The sequence below is a fragment of the Vipera ursinii genome (assembly GCF_947247035.1).
Source record: "Vipera ursinii genome assembly, chromosome: 1".
NCBI lineage: Eukaryota > Metazoa > Chordata > Lepidosauria > Squamata > Viperidae > Vipera > Vipera ursinii.
This window is the reverse complement of record NC_139512.1, coordinates 338,141,599-338,165,209: the sequence shown is the minus strand read 5'-3', so window position 1 is coordinate 338,165,209 and position 23,611 is coordinate 338,141,599. Positions and strand designations below refer to the sequence as shown.

General features: G+C 40.3%; 1 protein-coding gene across 1 annotated transcript; it reads right to left on the bottom strand.

Moving 5' to 3' along the window:
• Window positions 1-4,529: 4,529 nt before the first annotated feature.
• Window positions 4,530-23,170, bottom strand: NIPSNAP2 (nipsnap homolog 2). The gene is made up of 10 exons (XM_083367519.1): window positions 23,040-23,170; window positions 16,063-16,202; window positions 15,930-15,975; window positions 15,072-15,166; window positions 14,677-14,747; window positions 12,957-13,097; window positions 12,472-12,503; window positions 9,862-9,956; window positions 8,560-8,643; window positions 4,530-6,055 (listed from the first exon to the last, which is right to left on the bottom strand). The coding sequence occupies exons 1-10, from the start codon at window positions 23,132-23,134 to the stop codon at window positions 5,991-5,993; spliced, it is 864 nt and encodes a 287-aa protein (XP_083223645.1). The 5' UTR covers window positions 23,135-23,170; the 3' UTR covers window positions 4,530-5,990.
• Between the last annotated feature and the right edge of the window lie 441 nt (window positions 23,171-23,611).

Genomic DNA, 23,611 nt, shown 5'->3' with positions numbered 1-23,611 from the left:
TTGCTTGTGCCTCCAGAATGTTGAATTCCAATATTGCATGATCACTTCCCACCAAGGTTCCTGTGGCTTCGACACCTTCTTAAATGCCTTCTTAAATGAACAATGCAAAGAAATAGAAGAAAACAATAGAATAGGGAGGACCAGAGATCTTTTCAAGAAAACTGGACTTCCGGTAGCGCTGCCTCACCGAATGTCGGCATTTCTGAAGCCGCCCGATCTTGGGATGCGTTACAACGCCCGGAGGCAGCGAAAATCAGCTGTCCCGTGGTGCCGAAGTCTCTCCCTCAGGAGAAGATGGAGAGGCGAGCTTGTTTGGGTAGAGGTAGAGCTCCTCTGTGATTCCCCCGAGTTTGGAGGCTAACGGAGTGAGTTCCCTCGGAGCCGACTTTCTCCGCTCCTAGGACGCTTTCATAAAGGAGTGGAACTAGACGCGACAACTACATCTGCTGCTTAGATGGGACTGTATTTTTTTCTTTGAGAAGCAGGCAAAGCAAAGCAGGAGGATTTGAATTTTCAAGTTGTATTTTAACTTTAACTCAGATTCATTATCTTCTTCAAGTTTTAAGCTGATGGAAATGGAGTAAAAATGGCGCTGGAATGCTGCTTTCTTGTGTGAATTGACTGTTTTGGAAAATTGTTATATTTTGTAACATTGCAAGAGATACAATCTGCAACTGATTCTACCCAGTAACGGATTTTGTGTATTTGAAAGCTTGTCCCTTTTTTATTGAAGGATAAGGAACCTTGGGAGAAAAACTTTTATTTTTTCTCCCTTCTCCTTTCTTTTTTTTTTCTCTTTTTGAACTTTGATTCTGCTGGGAGAAAGAGGAAATTGAAACCTAAGAGATGGCTGCAAGGCGTGGGGGAGGCCCTACAATCTCTAAAAGTGTTATTTCTTCACCTTTACCACAAGCTGCAGGGCAGACTACAACAAAACCTACAGTACAACCACCTTCCCCCCCACCACCTGCATTTACATTGGCAGACATACAGGAAGTTGTGATGCAGTCAACACAAGTATTGACACAAGTATTACAGCAAGAAATAAAGGAAACAAAGGAAGAATTTGTTAATCAAAACAAACAGATGAGGGAGGATATAGTGCTTGCACTTCAGGGTTTGGCTGCACATATTGAACGCCTGGATGTTCATGTGGATTCAGTTATGGAGTATGTGGAGAATCTGGAAAATAAAATCATCAGTACTGAACAGAAAATAGACAGAGCAGAGGTTAAGATTGATAGAACAGAAGATGAAGTCACCATATCACAATATAAAAACATGGAGTTTGCATTGCGTATCAGAGGCCTTAAAGAGAATCCTAAAGAAGACTTGGAATGCCATCAAAATTAACTAAAAAACAACAATGAATCACTTAAATACGAGCCAGCAGTGTGCTGCAGCTGCCAAAAAAGCCAACACAGTGCTAGGCTGCATTAACAGAGGGATAGAATCAAGATCAAGTGAAGTACTAATACCACTTTACAATGCTTTGGTAAGGCCACACCTGGAATACTGCATTCAGTTTTGGTCACCATGATGTAAAAAAGTTGAGACTCTAGAAAGAGTACAGAGAAGAGCAACAAAGATGATTACGAGACTGGAGGCTAAAACATATAAGGAACGGTTGCTGGAATTGGGTATGTCTAGTTTAATGAAGAGAAAGATGTGGGGGGACATGATAGCAGTGTTCCAATATCTCAGGGGCTGCCACAAAGAAGAGGGAGTCAAGCTATTTTCCAAAGCGCCTGAAAGCAGGACAAGAAGCAACGGGTGGAAACTAATCAAGGAGAGGAGCAACCTAGAACTAAGGAGAAACTTCCTGACAGTTAGAACAATTAACTACTGGAACAACCTGCCTCCAGAAGTGGTGAATGCAAACAGCTATAAATCTGGCCTGGTTGCTGAGCACCTGAAATGCGGGCATGTGACTGCCAGGGAGCCCCAACCATTAGAACTTCAAAGCTTGGTTGCAAGTACCCCCAGGGTGGTCCATCACAACTTCAAACGGTCATAAATCAAGGACTAACTTTATGCTACAGCAGGTTGGTTCATATAGCATGTTTAGCTGTGTTTACACATGTGGATGCAGGCCATATATACACATAGCCTCTACCCAAACTTTTAACCTTTTCAACAAAAGAATTGCATGGCTATTAGCACACTTTTATTGGCCAGGATAGATTATTAAGTCACTAATCAGTGAAGCTGGATGGATGGTGCTGGGCAGTCAGCAAGTTCAAGGGTTTCCATGGAAAAATTCCAGTGTTTGACAGACAAAACAAACAGCTGACTTTCAGGGTCGGGAAACACACCTGGACACATATCAGAAGCACTCAGATGGGAAATGATTGGGTGATGCAACACCAAACCGTCACTTTTTCTCAGCTGAACAGCAAAAACAAAAATAGGAAGCCATATTAATAACCACAGCCTAGAGCTAACTCCATTTTTACAGCTTATTCTAGACTTCAAGGGGTTTGCCAGTCCAAAGGGAAAAGGCAATGGCATCTTATTGAGGTCCTTTTCCTCTCATATGTAAGAACGAATAGAAAATCTTAAAATTTGTTTTAAAAATTGGATAGGAATACACAATTACAATACAGGAGAGTCTAGTTAATCCTTAGTATAGAAGTGTATCTCAGCCACTATCAAGCTTTGCCTGAATGTGGATCTGCCTGAGCTTGACAAGGGAAAGCAGAACTTGTCTTGATTGGCAAGGAAAATTTATAGTTACCTAAAAAGATCACTTTTCTGAAGATGGAGTAGTAGAGGAAGCAGGCAGAGTGTCAGCTGGAACCTAGCACCAGTCTCCCAGCCACAGTGACCAGTTACAAGTGGGAATGCTTTATCACCATACTTTATGGGCAGAGATAGTAATAAAGGATTTTTACTGTCACCGCGTATTATTTTTATTAACATAGGTATAAATGATATTGGTTCCTCATATTTGTAAGAAAGAAATAACTGCTCTAATTATAAGTTGCAATCAATTTCAATTTCTTTTGTCTAAGTGTCCTAGAAAATATATTCTAATTCCTAGTTCTAGTTCAATATGCACTTTTTATTTTTACTTCTTTATTAATTTATTTGGAAGTAATATATAACAAAGGGGATCTTTTGCCCATGATCGCTAGAGTAGAGTAACACCATCTTGTGGTCTGCCATAAACATTGCATGCCTTTTTGTAATTTGAGTTTACATAGATTGTTATCTTTCGGGTGACTTTATTTTTAGAAAAAAGTTTTGATTTTATCATTTGTGAGGCTAATATATATATTTATCCATTTTTTTACCTTTTATTTGCTACTAAGATAGTACAGGTTGTATAAGTCTTCCTTTTCTCAAACTAGAATTAGAGGGAAGATACTGGATAGCAGCAGTAAGTCCCAAACTGCTGCACCAGGACAAGAAGTCAACCCAAACTGTGTAGATTCAGTGCGCTTCTAGACAAGGAAGATTGAAACCTCCAGCCTTTCACCCACAGGTACAGCCAAATAACTACATCTTAGTTAATATTTTGTGGCATGGCATGTTAGTACGGACGTGGATGGAAAATTACAGGGAGTCCCAGAGCTAGAGCAAGATTGTGAAGTCAAAAACCATCTTGGAAGAAAGCAATGGGAAACTACTTCTATTGCCAAGAAACCAACACAAACGTATGCATTAAATTACCAGGAGTGGAGCTTGATTTATTACATCTGGGTTACAAAATCCGGTTGATCACTAAAAGTCAGCAAAGACTAGATACTTAGTATTTGGTGGATCCTCCGGTGGAGCAGGCCCTGGAATCTCCAAGGAAGTATTTATTGTGGATCAAGATGGTTGTGCAGCTTCTTTTTCAGCTATCCTCAGAACATTTCTCAAGAGAAGCATGTATTCCTCTATCAGCCTGGTCTTGTGGACAATCCTGTTGTGTGAAAATCAGTCAGAGTGGTCTCTAGAATGCTATCCTTAAAGGTAAAGGTTCCCCCGCACGTGCGTGCTAGTCGTTTCCGACTCTAGGGGCCGGTGCTCATCTCCATTTCAAAGCCGAAGAGCCAGCGCTTGTCCGAGGACGTCTCCGTGGTCATGTGGCTGGCATGACTAGATGCCAAAGGCGCACAGAACGCTGTTACCTTCCCACCGTAGTGGTCCCTATTTTTCTACTTGCATTTTTACGTGCTTTCGAACTGCTAGGTTGGCAGAAGCTGGGACGAGTAACAGGCGCTCACTCTGTTACGCGGCACTCAGGATTCGACCTGCCAAACTGCCGACCTTCTGATCGACAAGCTCAGCGTCCTAACCCACTGAGCCACCGCGTCCCTAGAATGCTATCCTTATTAAAGCACAAATAATTCTATTCATCTATTATGGGGTGAATTGTCTTTTCATGTACTATTCTGTCATTCCAGCTCCACAAGTCAGATTAAAATACCTTATGTAAGGAAATTCAGTTCAGTGAATTCAATGAGAGTTTATATTCTGTCTCCAAGCAAAAGGAAACAGTATCTAATAATAATCAGTAAAACTCAAATAATGCCCATGACATGAGAAAATCAATAGGATTTTATTATGTTTTGCCAAAATTATTGAAATGTTGGATACATCATAGATGATAGATAACAGTGTATTACACTGATTCATCAACTTACAAGATAATCACTTCAATGTATCTACATTATACACACATATAAAAAAATCCATCTATCCTAAAAGAAAATCAAAACCAGACAATTAGACATGGCAGAAACATTAATTTGTCTTTAAGTAATTTAATAGGCAATCTTTTTATTACCTTTTCCGAATTATCATCTACAAAAGAATCCCACAGAAATACTTGAAATAATGTTTTTTTTTTAAAAAAAATCAGTTCATATCCTGTGTAAGTTTAGGAGTGTTTATAAAATATTTTAAGACACTGATCGTTCTTTAGCTGATTCTCATGCTACAGATTAGGGAATTCTCTAGATATGTTACACTGAAGGTCGTCCCAAAGCTGAAGACATATGGCTTGAACCTCATCTAACTGCACAGCCGTCTACAATACATTCTGGGGGACTTTTTACCACTGACTCTTCATTGAAACAGAGCAATCAGGATGGGGTATTTACAGATGAGAAGCAAGGGGATGAGTGCCGTTCTCTGCAATTAAGTGCAGAGCTCCCAACAAAGAAATATGAGAGGGAAGGTCTTGAAGAAAAATGAGAAATAGAGGAAGATTTAATCATCACTTTTTCCCCTATTGACAACAGCTCCACTTTTGGGGGAAATTGGTCTTACTAAACACAATGGGACTTACTTATGAGTAAAGGCTGACAAGATGCAAATTGCACAGGTATTTGCACATCAAACTATAGTTAAAACCTCCAGATGTTTTTCTTCTGATATTCTAACTTCGCACCTACATTCCTAGTGTCTTTGAGTGAAGATTGGTGATTTTTAGCAATACTACAGACACAGGAAACACCTTTGCTCTTAGGAGCAACTGCTAACAAACATTCTTGAGGTACACCTTTCCTAGAAAGAAGAAAGCAACAGTGCCATTTGACCTCTACACAAATCTGGGGAAGCAGAAGAAGGCTTTCCCCACCAATGATTTGTACCACAAAGCCCAATAGGCTGAATAAGCAGATATGAAGGCGAAAATGTTCAATTGACAAGTCTCCCTGTAGTAAAATGTAGATGTTCAAATGGTTAGAGCTCATGCAACTCTCACTGAAGCATGTATGTTTCCATCAGTGTTTGCTGGCTGTACAAATGCTTGTGCACGTGTAAGTTATATGGTTGAAAGCTAAGACTTAAATGATCAGCCGGCAAATCTTCCAAATAAGATTTGTATGTGCTCCTGCAGAATCCGAAGAAAAGAGTTCTTATTTACCAGCCTCAGTATGTAATACTTTGGGACATCAAGGTTTTCACTGCCAAACACATGCCATCAAAATTAACTAAAAAACAACAACAAAAAAGTCACTTTAAATCAATGCATAGGCATCAGCTGACCAGTAGCTTTATTGAAGTGGAGAAATCTTCAAGGGTATCATAATTCTGGATTCCATTTCCTGAATAAGTGGCACTGAAAATAAATAAAAACAAAAAGGTGATACATATGACACAGCCAGCCAAAGGAAATACAAGGCACATTCCTGCAGCCCAAAGAGCCAGTGAAAGTAGCCACCACAACTGTAAACATTTATTCAGAAGTGGTTGGAGGTGTTATAGAAAAAGCTGTAGTCATGCCTAATATCTGCAGTTACACCGAGAACCAACTCAGTAGCAAGAAGAGGGTAAATATCCAATACGGCATCCAATACGGCAGTTGCAAATGAAGCACCACCTTTTTACACAGATTGATTGATTGATTGATTGATTGATTGATTTTATATCCCGCCCTATCTCCCGAAGGACTCAGGGCAGCTAACAACAATAACATATAATAAGTACAGAGATTAAGATACAAAAACGGCAGGGCTTCCCTCCTGCAGTTATAACCACAATCTTGACCCCACTCCTGGATGCCTCTGCTCTAAGCAGCTTTACATGCACAAAGATGCAGCGTAGGGGAAATCCCAATACAACATGCGATGGCAGCTTTGTTCTGCAGCATTTCGAAACTTTTCTGAGAGTTTAGACAAGAGAGAAGAGCAACGCATGAGAAGGAGCCTAGAGTGGGATGAGGTTGAGAAACAGAGAAACAAACAGTGACAACAGGAAAATAAAAAAGGGAAAGGGAGGCAGAATAATTAGAAATCCTGAGCTAAAAGGCCTCCTTTATCAAAGCAGCATCTGGACACAGCAATAACTCCCCAGAAACTCAGCTGGTACTCAGGGGCTGGAAGTAGAAGAGTCAAGGACATGATTCAAATAGGCAATCTGTTTACACCACAGCCCTATCACTGACTACAGAGTCTAGCAACCCAGTTTTCTACATATAAGAGCCTGAGGATTTTAACCTTACATGTCTTTCTCCTGTCCAGATTTCGGGTTGCTCATTTCTCATCTTGCAAATGGAGAGTAGTCACTCTTTGATTTGATAATAAAATTTGTCTGGTCTCCAGCTCTCTGTCTTCAGACTTGGCAGCTTCAAAGCCTGTACAGGTAGTCCTCAACATACGACCACAATTTCTGTTGCTACATTTGTTAAGTGAGTTTTGCCCCATTTTACAATCTTTTGCCAGTTGTTAAAGTGAGTCTCTACAGTTGGTAAGTTGGTAACACGATTGTTCAGTGACTCTGGCTTCCCCATTGACTTTGCTTGTCAGAAGGTCGAAAAAGATGATCACGTGACCCCTGGACTCTGCGACTGTCATAAATATGAGTCAGGTGGTCTGAATTTTGATCGTGGCCATTGGGATGCTGCAGTGGTTGTTAAGTGTGAAAAACGGTCATAAGTCACTTTTTTCAGTGACGTTGTAACTTTGAACGATCGCTAAGTGAACTGTTGTAAGTCGAGGACTACCTATACTCTCAGCCCTGAGAGCATAACAAGCTCCACACGTGATGAGCATCATTGCTGATATTGTCTCCCCAAATCCCTAGCTTTGCTGATCCCAGCACCCATCCCCAGTAGAAAACTTTATCTTTAATCTTTATCACATATAAATAAGTATGGAGATATGGTCTGAAATGCTTTGCTAAACTAATCCATCTCTAGTTACAGCACAAAAACTCCCAATTAGCCATCTGTCAGCTTAGTCCTGAGGACCACAGGTCCTTGGAGAAGAGAATTGTATCTAAAGAGGAAACAACTAAGAGAAAAAACTAAAAGGTTTCAGGGCCACAACACCTTACACAAGTAATTTATTTACTTTTTTTAAATTCATTGACAAAATTTCTACCCTATTGCAATCTAATGCCTCCGAGAGGCTTAAACAAAATTCAGAACAAGTTGCAACATCAAAATCCCAAGAGGGGCCATCCAGAATTATATAAGCAAGAGGTAAGAACTGATAAGAACAGGGGAAAAAGAATTCAAAAGCAGTGTCCTATACAGGATCAGCTTGAGAGAATGCCCTTGAAAAAAGTTCTCAGCATAGTATTATTCCTGCAAGGAGGCTGCTCCAAAGCGGCTGCCATAGAACAGCAGTCCCTTCTAGCTTCAGCCTCTCTTCCTAAATTTCTCAGCAGTTTCTCCCTGAAAGTTCTCGCAGACTGAACTGACACTGGCTGAAACACAGAGTCTTGTAGGTATAGTATGCTGACTGTCTCATAAAATGCTTTATAGGTCTAAACCAGAGCCTCTTATACACCTGCAAGCCAAACAGCAATCAGTGCAGAGTCCACAAATTGGTAAAATCTCTCTCATCTCCAGGAGCCAATAAGTATGTGGACCACTGCACTCTGGAGCACTTGGGAGTTTCTGGGTAATCTTTAAGAGCAGCCTGATACAAGGGATACTGAAGTGTCCCAGGCTATTTAATATTTGTAAGCTGCCCAGAGTTGTCTCCGAGTTACTGTAGCCACCTTCTCTGCTCCAAGTAAGGCTGCAAACTGGTACACTAGTCAAAGTTGAGCATAGGCACCTCCAGCCACGGCTTCTGCATGCTATTCAAGCAAGAGCTGTAAGGTTTAAACTGTTACCCGTATAATACACGAGCTCATCCCATCCATGCTTGTTCCAGGCAGAATTCCTTATGTCTTCTCTCGTCTGCAAGTCTTTGTAAGCTGGAAGCATTCGTAGAAAAAAGATTTGTAGCTTCAGTGATGTGATAGCCATCAATACATTTAAATTACAACAAAATGCCATTCAGTGTGATAGCTACAGGCGTCAATGTACCATTTGACATATATCCTCCTGATACTGGTCATTCATTTTATTTTTCATTCTTCCAGGATGGCCAAGAGCACTTCAAAGTGATTTAGCTTCTAACAGAAACAAAGCTGAGTTCCTAGGCAGATGACCCAGGATACCAACAGTTCACGTTGAAGAACTCTTAGCTATCTATAAAAGAAAAATAAAGTAGCATGGTGCTATGGAGGCCAGGGAATGACTCAGAATATGGGAGAAGAAAACAGTGAATATTGCCATTTTAACATGAACAAAATCCATGTTTTCCAAGGGAACGTTAGAAGGATGCAAATAATAGTTGAATTTGCTCTTACGTTTGGACTGAAATAGAAGGCATAATGAAGTATATATCCAAGGCAGGAGTACAAAATGTGCAGCCTGCCAACCTCACTTTTGCAACCTCCGGTGCACCAGAGCAAGACCAAAGCTTTCTGTCTTTTTGTTGTATTTTTGGTCCCTTGACAAGCATGGGGTTAATGGGAAAAAAATGTGTGCCTTGAGCTTTGCAGGTGCTTCAAGCACCTGTTTCACCTCTTTTAATCATCAACAAAGAAGAGGAGATCAACCTATTTTCCAAAGGACCAGATGGCAAAACAAGAAACGGTGGATGGAAACTAATCAATGAGAGAAGCAACCTAGAACTAAGGAGACATTTCCTAACAGTGAGGACAATTAATCAGTGGAATAGCTTGCCTTCAGAAGTTGTGGATGCTCCATAACTGAAGGCGTTTAAGAAGAAACCGGACAGCCACCTATCTGGAATGATATAGGCTTTCCAGCTTGAGCAGAGGGCTGGACTAGAAGACCTCCAAGGTCCCTTCCAACCCTGTTATTAATCTCTCAAACCTCCCCCAAATTAAAACCTATCCACATTGTGGGCCCTGATATGGCCTTCAAGCCAATTGGAATTAGGCACCCGTGGCCTAGAGCAGGGGTGTCAAACTGCCAGCCTATGGGCCGGTTGCATCATGCAGAGGCTGTGCCCACCCCAGCTCCGGCAATGTGAAAAAAGTCGCAATACGTCACGACACATCATGTGATGTGGCGAGTTTGACACCCGTGGCCTAGAGGATAACACTGAAGTCTAGTCCTACCCCAAAGATGATGGACCATGTATAACTGCCCAATCTGTGAGAAAAATCCACCAACAGCTTCTTTATCATCCTGCCGGATACGAATAGCCCGGGCCCTGAAAGTAAGGAGACGGATGTTTACAAACCGAACGCTGCAGTTGGCATAAATGCTGTGTCATATTTCAGTCACAGCAATAAGCAACAGATTGCAGAGCCACACATTGCTATAAATAATATTTAGAGCAATAGAAATAGTTTGGAAGACCAGAAGCCAATAGCAGTTACAGCACCAAGGTGTAATTCAGCTTTATGTAGGTTACTTATAATATAAATTATTATATTGAATCCATTAATGATTTCACAATCATTTTTTATTTATTTAAAACATTTGTAGAATTACCCATCTTAAACCAAACTCTGGTTGGCTTATTATGTTGTTGTTATTAGCTGCGAAGTCGTGTCTGGCCCACCGCGACCCTATGGACAACGTTCCTCCAGGCCTTCCTGTCCTCTACCATTTTCTGGAGTCCATTTAAGCTCACACCTACTGCTTCAGTGACTCCATCCAGCCACCTCATTCTCTGTCGTCCCCTTCTTCTCTTGCCCTCAATCTTTCCAAGCATTAGGCTCTTCTCCAGTGAGTCCTTCCTTCTCATTAGGTGGCCAAAGTATTTGAGTTTTAGCTTCAGGATCTGGCCTTCTAAAGAGCAGTCAGGGTTGATCTCCACTAGGACTGACCGGTTTGATCGTCTTGCAGTCCAAGGGACTCGCAGGAGTCTTCTCCAGCACCACAGTTCAAAGGCCTCAATTCTTTGGCGCTCAGACTTTCTTATGGTCCAACTTTCACACCCATACATTGCAACTGGCAAGACCATAGTCTTGACCATACACACTTTTGTTGACAGGGTGATTATATATTTTATTAAAACAAATCTGGCAGGATAGTCTTCCTGATTTGTAGAACAAGAACCAGCCCTGAACAATTTTTCCAGGACCATTTCAGAATTCGGAGGGTTTGAAATCAGGTTTTGCAAACACCAATCCAATTTGCCAAGGGCCAGGATCCAGCAGATGTCCTTTAGATGCTGTCATGATGAGTGGGGCCCAGGATGGTATTTGTCATTCAACAACTTTTCTAAATTCTCCAGTTCTGTCCTCAATCATGTTACTGATACTTCATATCAAACTGCTTATGCTAAGTTAAGACAGTTTCAAGCACTACTGTTTATGATGACTAGCCATAACTCTTCAAGGTTCCTTATTTTCAGGATTCCAGCAGCTGCGTTATACAAAGGATTTCTTTTATTACATATGTTTTTTTTCAGGCAGTTCTGATTCTAGGGTTAATTAGCCTGTCCTAAAATAACAGACCAGTCACTTTATATAGAAAGTCAGATAAAAGTGACATTTTCCTAATGATTCATATTAATATAGTCTTGAACTAGAAAAAATAGGATCAGTGTATGAATATGTCTGGAACAAATTCTTACTTTGTCCTTTAGTTTAAAAACATTTATGGCCAACACTACTCACGAGGATGTTATCCAAAATAATTGTCAGCTTGATGTGGCAATGCTACATAACTTAATTTTACTTATATTTACAATCAATTCAACAAAGCAAGCTCCTACTCTTCTCATTTTGCAGGGGAGTCTGAGGCTCAACCTAGTCATAAAATTCTGCACATCTAAAAATAAAAGATATAAACTGCGTTATAGGTATGATTTATTCTTGTCATTATTTATACCAACAATACTCATGTACATGTTTTATTCCTAAAAAGCTAGAAAATTCTTCTCATTTTCATTTTCTAACATGCACCTTTATTTTTCCTAGTAATGGGTTTGTTTAGCATAAAATGGCTTGCCCTTCTGAGTTAACAGAGAATCAGGTAAGGGTGAATGAGCAAGCAGAAGGTCACTGGGGACCACCTGCTGCCGGCGTCAACTTCCCTCCGCCCTCTGCGTTCCCACAGAGAGGGCCTCCTCAGGGTGCCCCCGGTCAGAGAATGTCGGCTGGTGGCCCCCAGGGGGAGGGCCTTCTCTGTGGGCGCCCCGGACTTATGGAATCGGTTGCCGGTTGAGCTCCGGACGGCGCCTGACCTTCGCTCCTTCCGACGCGGTCTGAAGACCCATTTATTTGAACAAGCTGGCCTGGCCTGATGGGGGAAGTTAGGGTTTTTAATTGGGTTTTTATATTGTTATTGTTTTATCTGGGCGATTTTTTAATTCTTTTTTAATTTTTGTATCCTCTATTTATATGTGCCCTGTTCACCGCCGAGTCCCTCGGGAGAAGGGCGGTATACAAATTTAATAAATACAAATACAAATACAAATAAGCTATGCTTAGAAATATATATGAAGGCTTCTGATAAGATTTTTTCTTGAGCTGTTCAGAACAATAAAAGATGCTAAGGTTGAATGGGACAATCACATTCCTCATCATCTCAACAGGTATTTGGGAAATAGAATGTTGAATTAAATGACACCTACCGTAGTTAATCTTGCACAATTATTTTTGTTTTTAGTAATTCCCTTCCAACCCCTGCTTAAATACTGGAAGCAGCATATAAACTTATAATTGCAAGGAAGTCAGTCTAGAAAGCCATCTTCAATTCATTATGGCTCTTACCAGTAGTTGCCCCATTCAATCATTGTTCCAGGCTGAAAAGAAACAAAATACATTAGATTTAAAAGGACTTCTTCTCAGCCACAAATTGAGAATTTACCCTTGTTTCTAGAAACCATTTCAGTTTCTTTTTAAAAGCAACACAAGAACAATGACTTAACATGGTTAGCAGTTGAAGTGCTTACTTCATCAAAAATATGACACTATTGTCAAAAAGTAGAATTTTCAGTAGAAAACAAACGCAGGTAGTATTGGCACTCTAGTTAGGCATTTCTATGAAGAACTAAACTGCCATTTTGTCTACCAGTTGTTTTATCTGAATAAGCTTCCACAAGTACACACTCTTAAGGCATTATTTCTGAGTAATTAACTACGGTTAATCCAATAGGATGCAGGCTAAGTTCTGAGATTGTATGGAAAATAAGTATGTTTCTACTTTAAAAAAAGGTTATGCAAGCTCTATACCTGTGGGAAAAAACCCCACTCACACGTAATTGATAAGACCTTAATTCATAGATATTGGGTCCTGGCCTGGGAACAGGTTCATTCCAAAAGCTGAACTCCAAGAGCAACTGATTCTTGCGTGACAGAAGCATGCTTCCTCTTGCTTTGCGAAACTCTGTAAATTCCTAAATAAATAAATAAATAAATAAATAAATAAATAAATAAATAAATACTGGATTTCTTAAGAGTATTATGAATAGACAAATTTAAAAAAGAATTTATCCATTTTCTCTTTAAATATCCATAAGGGAATGCCCCAATCTTGTTGGCTTTTCACAAAGCTTTAAAAACTTGGCTATGTAGCTGGACATAGGGCTTGGAATGTGTTAAGGGCCCTGTCACTTTTGCTTTACTATTAGTTCATTAATCATCATGGCTGTTGTTTAGATTTATTTGTTTTGTGGATGTTTTTATTGTTTTAATATTTGTTAAATTGTTTTGTTTCATAATTTTAAAATTGTAAGCTGTGCAAGGTCACTTGGTTGATTTGGGGGCTATAGAAAATGAATCAATGAATGAATCAATAAATGAATCAATGAATGAATGAATATGAGTGATTCCTAATAGGCACCCAACTCTAGACTTGTCAGTGATGATATAAATAAATAAATAAATACTATTTGAATATACTTTACTTTATATAAGCCTTGAGGTACATAAGCTAATCATTTTAAAGTCAAGAGAGAGAAAAAGGAGTGTGAGAATAATAAGAAGAAATCTCATATAATTGAAAAATAGTATAGTCTTTAAAGTAGCTTTTCCTTACCTGGTATAATTTAAATTTATTTGGCTTCAACTCCTAGAATCTCTCATCAGCATATCCAACAGTGATTCTAGGAATTGAAGGTCAACACATGTAGAGAGCACCAGGTTGACGAAGACTGGATTAAAACATGTTAACTGTAATTAAGACGAAGCAGTAGACAATTTTATATAGTTATAAAACTATGATATGTTGATATAAAACCACTCATCTTTTTCTTAAATAGTATGAAAGATACCATAAATAAATGGTCAGAGCACTCCATTTTTTTATAAAGCAGGATAATGGGGTATAGCTCCAAATAAAATTGGGCCACTAATACATGGTGATGAAGCTGCAGAAAACTTTTCTAAAATATACTGCTCAAAAAAATAAAGGGAACACAAGATAAGACATCCTACTATTAAATACAGTACATTGTGTTGTTTAAGTGTTCCCTTTAATTTTTTGAGCAGTATATAAGTATTGAGCAGTGTCCCGGAGACATGAATTCTTGGTAGAGATAGTAAGCTTACAGGAACATGTCAGAAAGTGGTCTATGTCTTATAATTTTACAATAGACAATTAGATAACCTTGCAAATAGAAGTAGATAAGAGGAGCTGAGCTTTCATGGCAATGCATCCTGAGGACTATATTCCATTAGACCAAGAGGCTCTCAAGCAGTCACTTTCAAGCCCAAAGTCTCTTCCATATGGCCACAGATTTTTTTTCATATATCATCAATCATAAGCAGCTTTTTTCATTTTCCTCTCTGATATAGCCCTGTTTGTTTTTAAAGGGATTGGGGCATGGGGAGAACAAGACACTGGGCAAAGTCATCTACAAAGTATCCAGAACAAAACAAGAGTAAGATACTTTCTCTTCATGAGAGGAAGGGAAACTCCAGACCAGAAGTTACAAAAAAGATTAGAAAGTGTTGATAGAAATCACACAATTCTACCTTATCATCTCGAAGTCTACTCATGACTTCTGTAAGGGCTGGATAGCCACCTTCATATCGCCAGAGATGGACTGAAATCAAAAGATGCATATTTGAGAGTCATTTTTTCTTACTGGAGATACATAGGTTGCTTCCATCTGCTGAAGCAGATATAAGTATTCCATAGAACATTTGAATTTTGCTGAGTCAGTTTTGCTCTTTCTTAGACTCTGCAGGACTTGAGTCTGATCAGCTGCCTGTAATCAGCCCTCTGTTAATCTACTTTGTATATAGTAGATCCATTTTTTCTTGCCCAATCTTGCCCACTCTTTGCAACTTCACATCCAAACTGCAACAAAACATCTTTTGCAAACATTGGAGTAATTTTGCATTCTGCTATATGTCTTATCTCCTACCAGCCTGATCTTGCTCTCCGTACCACGTGTTCCATGTCCCCACCAGTGTACATGGATACTCCTTCCCTTCATGGATCTTTGGCAGAACTTTTTGACTGATTAAAACAAAAACAAAAGGAATGCATATAAGCTGCATGTTATCAACTTCTCTTACTCCCAAAGTATTTACAGTACTGGTGACAACTGATTGTCACTAACACTTTTATTATCTATCAGTATCCAACACAATCTAGGATGAATCCCTGGTGCTCCTGGAAATTGGATTTTCATGATGTGAAAAATCTCTAACATATCAGTGGCTAAGAATCCTTGTTAGAATCTAGATACTTTAAAATCACCTGAAGTTGGCATTCTAAATGGACCTTGACAAAGGAAAATCTGCATTTTTATTTCTTTTAAGAAGAGTCCTTCAAGAGTATTTCTACACAGTTAATAAATGAATTTTTCTCATATTTAGTAGCATAATTATGACTTTTACACATTGAGCAGAATGAGGTGGTAGAATGCTGAACAACAGAACCATAGGAGACTTTGTGGTTCATGGCTTATCTTACAGTATGCAAAATCTCCCTGCATGTACAAAAATGCCTATGGGGAAAAGATTCTAGCTCTCTGTTGTACCAATTTTTTTTGGCAATCTGTTTCAACACAGAGTTCAAATACTATCCATTTTATAACCTGAGATAACTTATTCTTGCTCCTTTCAAGCAAGCAGACGAACTATTTGCCTAATCTTACTGTAGGTATGTTTACCTAGAAGTCTTACTGACTTCATAAAATTGGCTCCTAACCAAATATGCATAAGATTTAGAATATGATACCTGGATTTGAAAGCATCTAGCCGGATATAGGACTTACCAAAGTTTGTTGTAGGAGTCTAGACATTCCGGTTTGACGTTGTGAACTGAAACATCAAACATCCATGTTAAAAGGTTAAGAGAAAGGCACAAACCCTAATAGAGAAATATTAAATATAGAAATAGACACTCACATTGCAATTTATAAAGGCTGCTAGTCTCCTTTTTGGCTAAGAGGTTAGAGTGAGCGTCTTTCCTGGGATCAACCTTGCGGACAAACAGTGATTTTAACCAACTTTCTTCTCCAGATTGGTTATGTGATAAGGCAAGACCCCTGCAAGAAATGGTCAAAGTATAAAATCTAAATCATATTCATTGTTAATTCCCAACATTGCATTTATTTTTGTACAAATATCTTTTTAGGTAAAATTATGTTTATGTATATTTAAAATTTGGATAAGCTTTGGACTAAAAAGTTTCATTTAGCATTTGAATAAGTAGTGGTTTTATAAGATGTATTATTATTTATTATTATGTATTATTTATTATATGTATTATTGCCTCTCCTGTTCAACATCTATATGAAGCCTCTGGGTGAGATCATTCGTGGCTTTGGAGTTGGGTATCATCAGTATGCTGATGCTACCCAGCTTTTCATTTCGACCCCAAACCACCCCAGTGATGCCCTCGACATGATGTCCCTTTGCCTGGAGGCGGTCCGGGTCTGGATGGGGAGGAACAGGCTTCAGCTCAACCCTGACAAGACTGAGTGGCTGTACGTGCCAGCATCTCAGGAAATTCAGATCATTCCATCTCTCACTATGGGGGGTGAGTTATTACCCCCCGTAGATAAGGCTCGCAACTTGGGAGTTCTCCTAGATTCACAGCTTTCTTTAGAAGATCATATAGTAACTGTGACTAGGGGGGCCTTCGCCCAGGTTCGCCTGGTGCACCAGTTGCGGCCCTATCTAGACCGGGATGCCTTGCGTACAGTCACTCATGCGCTCGTGACCTCTCGGTTAGACTACTGCAACGCTCTCTACATGGGGCTGTCCTTGAGGACCACTCGGAGGCTCCAACTGGTGCAGAATGCAGCCACGCGGGTTGTGTTGGGGGTCTCCCGATACTCCCATATTACACCTCTGCTCCGTGAACTGCATTGGCTTCCGGTTACCTTCCGGGTGAGATTCAAGATACTGGTAATGACCTACAAAGCCCTACATGGCATGGGTCCGGAATACTTTGGGGAGCACCTGCGGCCGGCATCAACTTCCCTCCACCCAGTGCGCTCCCACAGAGAGGGCCTCCTTAGGGTGCCACCGGTCGGAGAATGCCGTCTGGTGGCTCCCAGGAGGAGGGCGTTCTCTGTGGGTGCGCCTGACCTTTGGAACCGTTTATCAGTTGAGCCCCGGATGGCTCCTGACCTTCGCTCCTTCCGACGTGATCTAAAAACCTATTTGTTTGAACAAGCCGGCCTGGTCTGATGGGTTTGGGTTTTAATTATTGTTTTAATATAATTTATTTTTACATTTGGGCACTAAGGTTTAATTTGTTTTTAATTTTGTATTTTGGTTATTTTGGTATTTATGGCCCTGTTCACCGCCCTGAGTCCTTCGGGAGAAGGGCGGTATACAAATTAAATAAATAAATAAATAAATTATTAGTTACTTGTTATTTGTTAGTAATATAGTTATGTTTATGGAGAGTTAAAGTGCGATAGAATTTAATGTTTTATTTTTGTTGTTAGCATATTGTTTTTTCTATTTAAAAAATGTACTGTAAAACTTTTCAATTAAAAAAAATTTGGATAAGCTTATATGCATGCACACAGATAAAAGATACAAATGTATTTTTTAAAATGTTTACCGCTATATTCTTCTGTTTTTAAATATCTTTTGTCAATATTCTTTATTTTGGTAAAAAAGAAAGCACAATTTTAAAGAAGTCTTAAGTAACTAGTGTGTTGTCAGAGAACTTTTTCAAGGATTTTAGAGTGCAAGCATAGCTTGACAACTATATCTGGAATAATAATAATAATAATAATAATAATAATAATAATAATAATAACAATAATAATAATAATAATAATAGTAGTAGTAGTAGTAGTAGTAGTAGTTGTTGTTGTTGTTGTTGTTGTTGGAAGGGACCTTGGAGGTCATCTAGTCCAACCCCCTGCTCAGGCAGGAAACCCTATACCATTTCAGGCAAACGGCTGTCCAGTCTCTTCTTAAAAACATCCAGTGTTGGAGTATTCACAGCTTCTGGAGGCAGGTTGTTCCACTGGTTAATTGTTCTAACTGTCAGGAAGTTTCTCCTTAGTTCTAGGTTGCTTCTCTCCTTGACTAGTTTCCATCCGTTGCTTCTTGTCCTGCTTTCAGGTGCTTTGGAGAATAGCTTGACTCTCTCTTCTTTGTGGCAGCCCCTGAGATATTGGAACACTGCTATCATGTCACCCCTCACCCTTCTCTTCGTTAAACTACACATACCCAATTCCAGCAACCATTCCCTATATGTTTTAGCCTCCAGTCCCCCAATCATCTTTGTTGCTCTTCTCTGTACCCTTTCTAGAGTCTCGACATCTTTTTTACATCGTGGTGACCAAAACTGGATGCAGTATTCCAGGTGTGGCCTTACCAAATCAAGAAGATATCCCTGGAAATAATCCTGCACTAGTGACATTGAGATGATAATTTCCACTGTGGAGCAATGAGGACTTTTCAAAACAAAGCAGAAACTTTGTATCTTTTAAAAAAATTAATTTGGTGTAGCGAATAGGAAATCAAAAGAGATAAGAAGTAAAGGAACAACCCTCTTGCTCAAAGAAAAATTCAACTCTGCTACAACCTATTAACACAACATACATTCCTCACACACACACACCCATTGCTTTAATAAGCAGGAGGGGCAGGGGTCTACAGAGCAGGAAGTTAAGCATACAGTCCTAAGGATCCTGTCCATTTCCTCAGGTTCAACAGGTTCAAACCCTTCCCAGATAATCAGGCAAGAATCCTCCCCAGGTATGTCCCTCAGACATGCAACAAGGCCAGGGTTCAACAGTGAGCAAATCCACCTGAAAAAAGGCCGTGAGATGGCTTTCCACAGATGCAATAATGGTAAAGAACTAGTGATGCTTCACCACTCTTATTGCCACAAGGTAGGCCTTGACAGTGGCTCTAAGCCATGTTCTAATATATATTCAGAATGTTCTATGTACAAGATATTAATACAAGGTACAACCACAAATAGTGATGTCATATTATTGAAGTATCATTCTTGCTTCTTAATTCATGTCACAAACGATTTGACTTAAGTGGGTAGAAGTGGATCAAACAATATGACATGACCAAGAGTTCCCAGGCCTCATTGCTTGGTTTGTGAGAAAACCCTGTTTCCTAGGAAACTAGAATATCTCAAGGACATTTGAATTGCCTGTACATTGTTATCAAGCATACTCTTTAACAAAGTATAAACAATGCATTACAGAACATCTTTATATAGTGCCTTCTACGCTTTGGATTTAGTAGCTCAATCAGAACATTTTTATACAGCCTTTGTTACCAAACACTAGCCTCTATCATTCCTTAATGGTGTTTACTGCACTCATGTATACTATACATGGGTAACCTATTCACACTGACCTTACTTTGGGCCCCCTAAAACATGGGGTTTGGTGACTCACTCTTTTCAATAAATAATAGCTTCGATCATCACCAGTTGTTTCAGTAACTTCCTTGAGGGCATTTTGAATGATCTCAGTGTGAATGTATTTATTTTTATTTACCAAATTTATATGCTGCTCATCTTGTGGTACAAAGAGACACTGAGCTGCTGTGATTAACAGATATGGATAAGGGACTACGCTTTTCTTATTTTTAAAAAGTTAAAAGTATAAAGAAAAAAATAAGGTAAAAGTATATGTTCCTCTTTACACCCTATCAGCAATTCTCTCTCAAAGCTAAAAAAGAAAATTGACTGGGATAACATATCTGGAAGCACCAGGTTGGGGAAGACTGCTATGGGTGAGAAATTAGAAAGGAGAACTCAAGCTGAAAGTATCTAGTGCCAAAAAGCATAAAATAGTTTAAACCATCACTTGAAAGAGACTTGGTATGGGTGCCTGTGAATTATCAGGAGATGGCAGTGTTTCTCAACCTTGGGAATTTTAAGATGGGTGGACTTCAATTCCCAGAATTCCTCAGTAAGATGGTGGACTTCAACTCATGGCTAGCTGAGGAACTCTGGGAGTAGAAGTCCATCCATCTTAAAGTTGTCAAGGTTGAAAAACACTGAGATATGGGATGCAAAGGGCAGGGGAAAAGTTCTGGTACAGGTTTGTATTTATTACTTTTATATATCACCTTTTACCTGAGAGCCCAAGACTCTAAGCCAGTGATGGCGAACCTTTTAGAGACTGAGTGCCCAAACTGCAACCCAAAACCCAGTTATGTATTGTTGGGTGCTGAGTGGGCATGGCCCGTTGGATGGGTGTAGCCAATTGGGTGGGCGTGGTAACGGTGGTAACGGCAGACAAGGTGGGACTAAAAAGTTCAATCAATTCCAACTTTGCGAGATCTTTTTTTCCCCCCCGCGAGAAGTTGAAATTGATTGATTGAACCTTTTTTTTTTTGCACACAGTGGTGGAGGCCTAAAGCGAAAAAATTTTATAAAACCCAGCTGAAGGCCTGGGACTGGGGCGATGATCTGCGTGCCCAGAGAGAGGACTCTGTGTGCCACCTGTGACATAGGTTCGCCACCACAGCTCTAAGCCATTTAGTTTTTTCTCTCCATTTTTCCCTCACAACCACCATATGATGCATCCATCACATTTCTATATTGCCCATCTCACCTAACTGATGTCACTAAATATGTCACAAAATATAAAAGCATAAAGAACAAAGTTAAAAACATAGTTAAAAGATAGGGTTACTGTACTAAAAGTTTAAACAATGGAGAGAACACCCTCACAAAATCAACCATTTCCAGGGTTGCCTAACGCTCTTTGACCCCCATGCCAATTGACAGAGTCAGGTCTTAACAGTCTTTCTGAAGGCCAGGAGAATGGGGCCTGATCACACACAGGATCCAGGCAATGCGTGAAACCATGCTCCCCCGGTCTGAGGGAAAAACGCCCCCCATGGAACTGGTCCTTGGCACATAAACGTTTGGGAGTCGTTGCTTTAACCGATGGGATCCACAACATATCCTCCCTGTGTGATTGAGTGGGACACAACAATACAACTGGGAGAAGATATTGCTTGGGTAACTGGTCCCATGCCATGAACAGCTTTAAAGGTCATAACTAATTGGACCCATATATATTGGGCACAGCAATGGTGACTAATCTAAAAACATTCAGTAAACTTTATAGCCATGTGGAAACTTGTATAAGTAGTCCTGAACTTATAACCATTCATTTAATGACCACTGGAAGTTACTAATGGCACTGAAAAAAATGACTTATGACTGTTTTCACACTTAGGACCACTGCTGCATCCACATGGTCACATGATCAAAATTTGAACACTTGGCAACTGACTTGTATTTATAACAGTTGCACTGTCCCAGGGTCATGAGATCACCATTTGTAACCTTCCCAGCTGGTTTCCAACAAGCAAAAGCCAGATTTGCTTAATGACCGCATGATTCACTTAACTACTGCAGTAATTTGCTTAACAACTATGATAAAAGGCAATTAAATTGGGACAAATTTCACTTAACAACTGCCTTGCTTAGTAACAGAAATTTTGGACTCAATTGTTGTAAGTTGAGGACCACCCGTAATGGATCTCTCTGGTAAATAAAATTCAAAAAGCGTCTCATAGCCCTTGTTTGAAACTGACAATGTTATTTAAAGTATAAGCTTTCTTGGGAAGAAGCTTACTTGATCAGATGCAAAGTGATATGATTTATGTGGACTTTAAATAAATTGGGGTGAGCAATGGAGAAGACAAGGTAGTTTTGCAGACGAAAGGAGGAGGTCAGATTATGGGAACCTTATTAACAGCTGAAATGTGCTTAAGGCCCTCTTGTTTGCTAAATCCTTCTGAGATAGCCTGAAACCTTTCAGTGCTCAGCTCTCTCCCACTTGATAAGATTTGTGATGAAATATCCTGAGAATGTTCTGTGTTTATTCAGCCCATTTGATCTTGTGCCCATTTTTTTTTGCACAAAGTCTGACCTGTCTGTCCTATATAGAATCTATATTTGGTGGCAGGTGATGGCATATATCACTGTTAAATAAAGTAATTGGGGAACAGTCAATTCATGGGCAAGAAGGTAGACAATGGGCTTCACATAAGAAGCGAAGAGGGGGAATGGCTTGATAAAATTTTGCTTCTTCTTAGTAGAGCACACTGGCAAAGAATTGTCCACTGGACTGCAAGTGGAAGCAGTAAGAAGGAAAAATCTACAGTTGCAGGTTACTTTACATAGCATTTGGTGTATAATACTGAAATGACAGAGGACTGTAGTATATTATCCAATGACTACTGTTAAAGGATACCTACAATCCATCATAAAGGTCTCCATAATCACTCACAATTTAATAAGGAGACAAATGGACACGTTGAAATAAAGATGAGATATACATATAATATGGGATTGGCTGGGTGTCTCAAAACTGGCTTGCTGGGGGCTGGGGTTTAATTATGGGAATTTCAAGGAGGACCTAATTTACACGTGCAGAGAGCTTGAGCGGGACGTCCTTTCACATGATGATTATTACATGATTCCATCCTCTAATAATCCCGACAGTTTATGGGTCAGGGTACCCTGGCCCATAAACTGTCGGGATTTACCCAACACGGCCCCCACCATACAATCCAAACTCGTCCCTTGCGCACGCGTGTTGCAAGAAACCAGCCACTGGACCAGGGGGGGGGGAGGGGGTGCACCATAAGAGTTCTGAAAAGGGTAACACAGATCCAGCCTGGGCGCCCTATCACGCGCTCTCTATCCACGGACACGTTTGCAGCCATTCTCTGCACGGAGCTGGAGCTCTACTCTTCCCTCTCCCACAAGTGCCCAGAGCGAAGGAAACGGGGAGCTCCTAGGTACCACCTGATTCGCCCGTGACCTTGAGGATGACGGCGGCCGCGGGAGAGGGGACGGGGCGGGGAGGGAAAGATGCGCTCAGGATACTCTTCCCTCCCTTTTCTGCAGCTTCGCTCACCTGAGGTAGAAAAGACGGAAAGTGGCCCCCGGTGCCGGGAAGGGGCCGCGCCGGAGGCAGCCCCCGCTCCCCCGCAGCAGCACTCCGGCCGCCATCTTGACCACCTACGCTGGCGGCGGCGGTGGGAAGCGGAGCGAGTGGGGCGCGTTGCACCTGGACAGCCACTAGAGGGCCTTGGGGTAGCGAAGGGGACGGGTGTGTGTGTGTCTGTGTGAAAGAGCCGATCTGCAAATACGACGCGTTTGAAAGAAAGGTTAAATGGGGTAGCAAAAGAAGGTTTTAAGAGAGCAGCCCGCGAATAAATCTCGCTACTGCTCTTTTTCCTACCTGCAAAACATGTTAAAAAAAAATCTCATTCAGAGGAAATGGAAGAATGTTTAAGATGGGACCCTCCCCAGGAGTAGGTGGATTTTTCCCCCTCCCCATCTATACCGCAGGGAATGCAGCCTTGAGAGAGATTTTATTTATTTATTTTATTTTATTTTAATTCCATTTATATCCTGCCCTTCTCCAAAGACTCAGGGCAGCTTACAAGCTTAGCAGTAGCCTTTATTCTATGTATATGCCTGCTT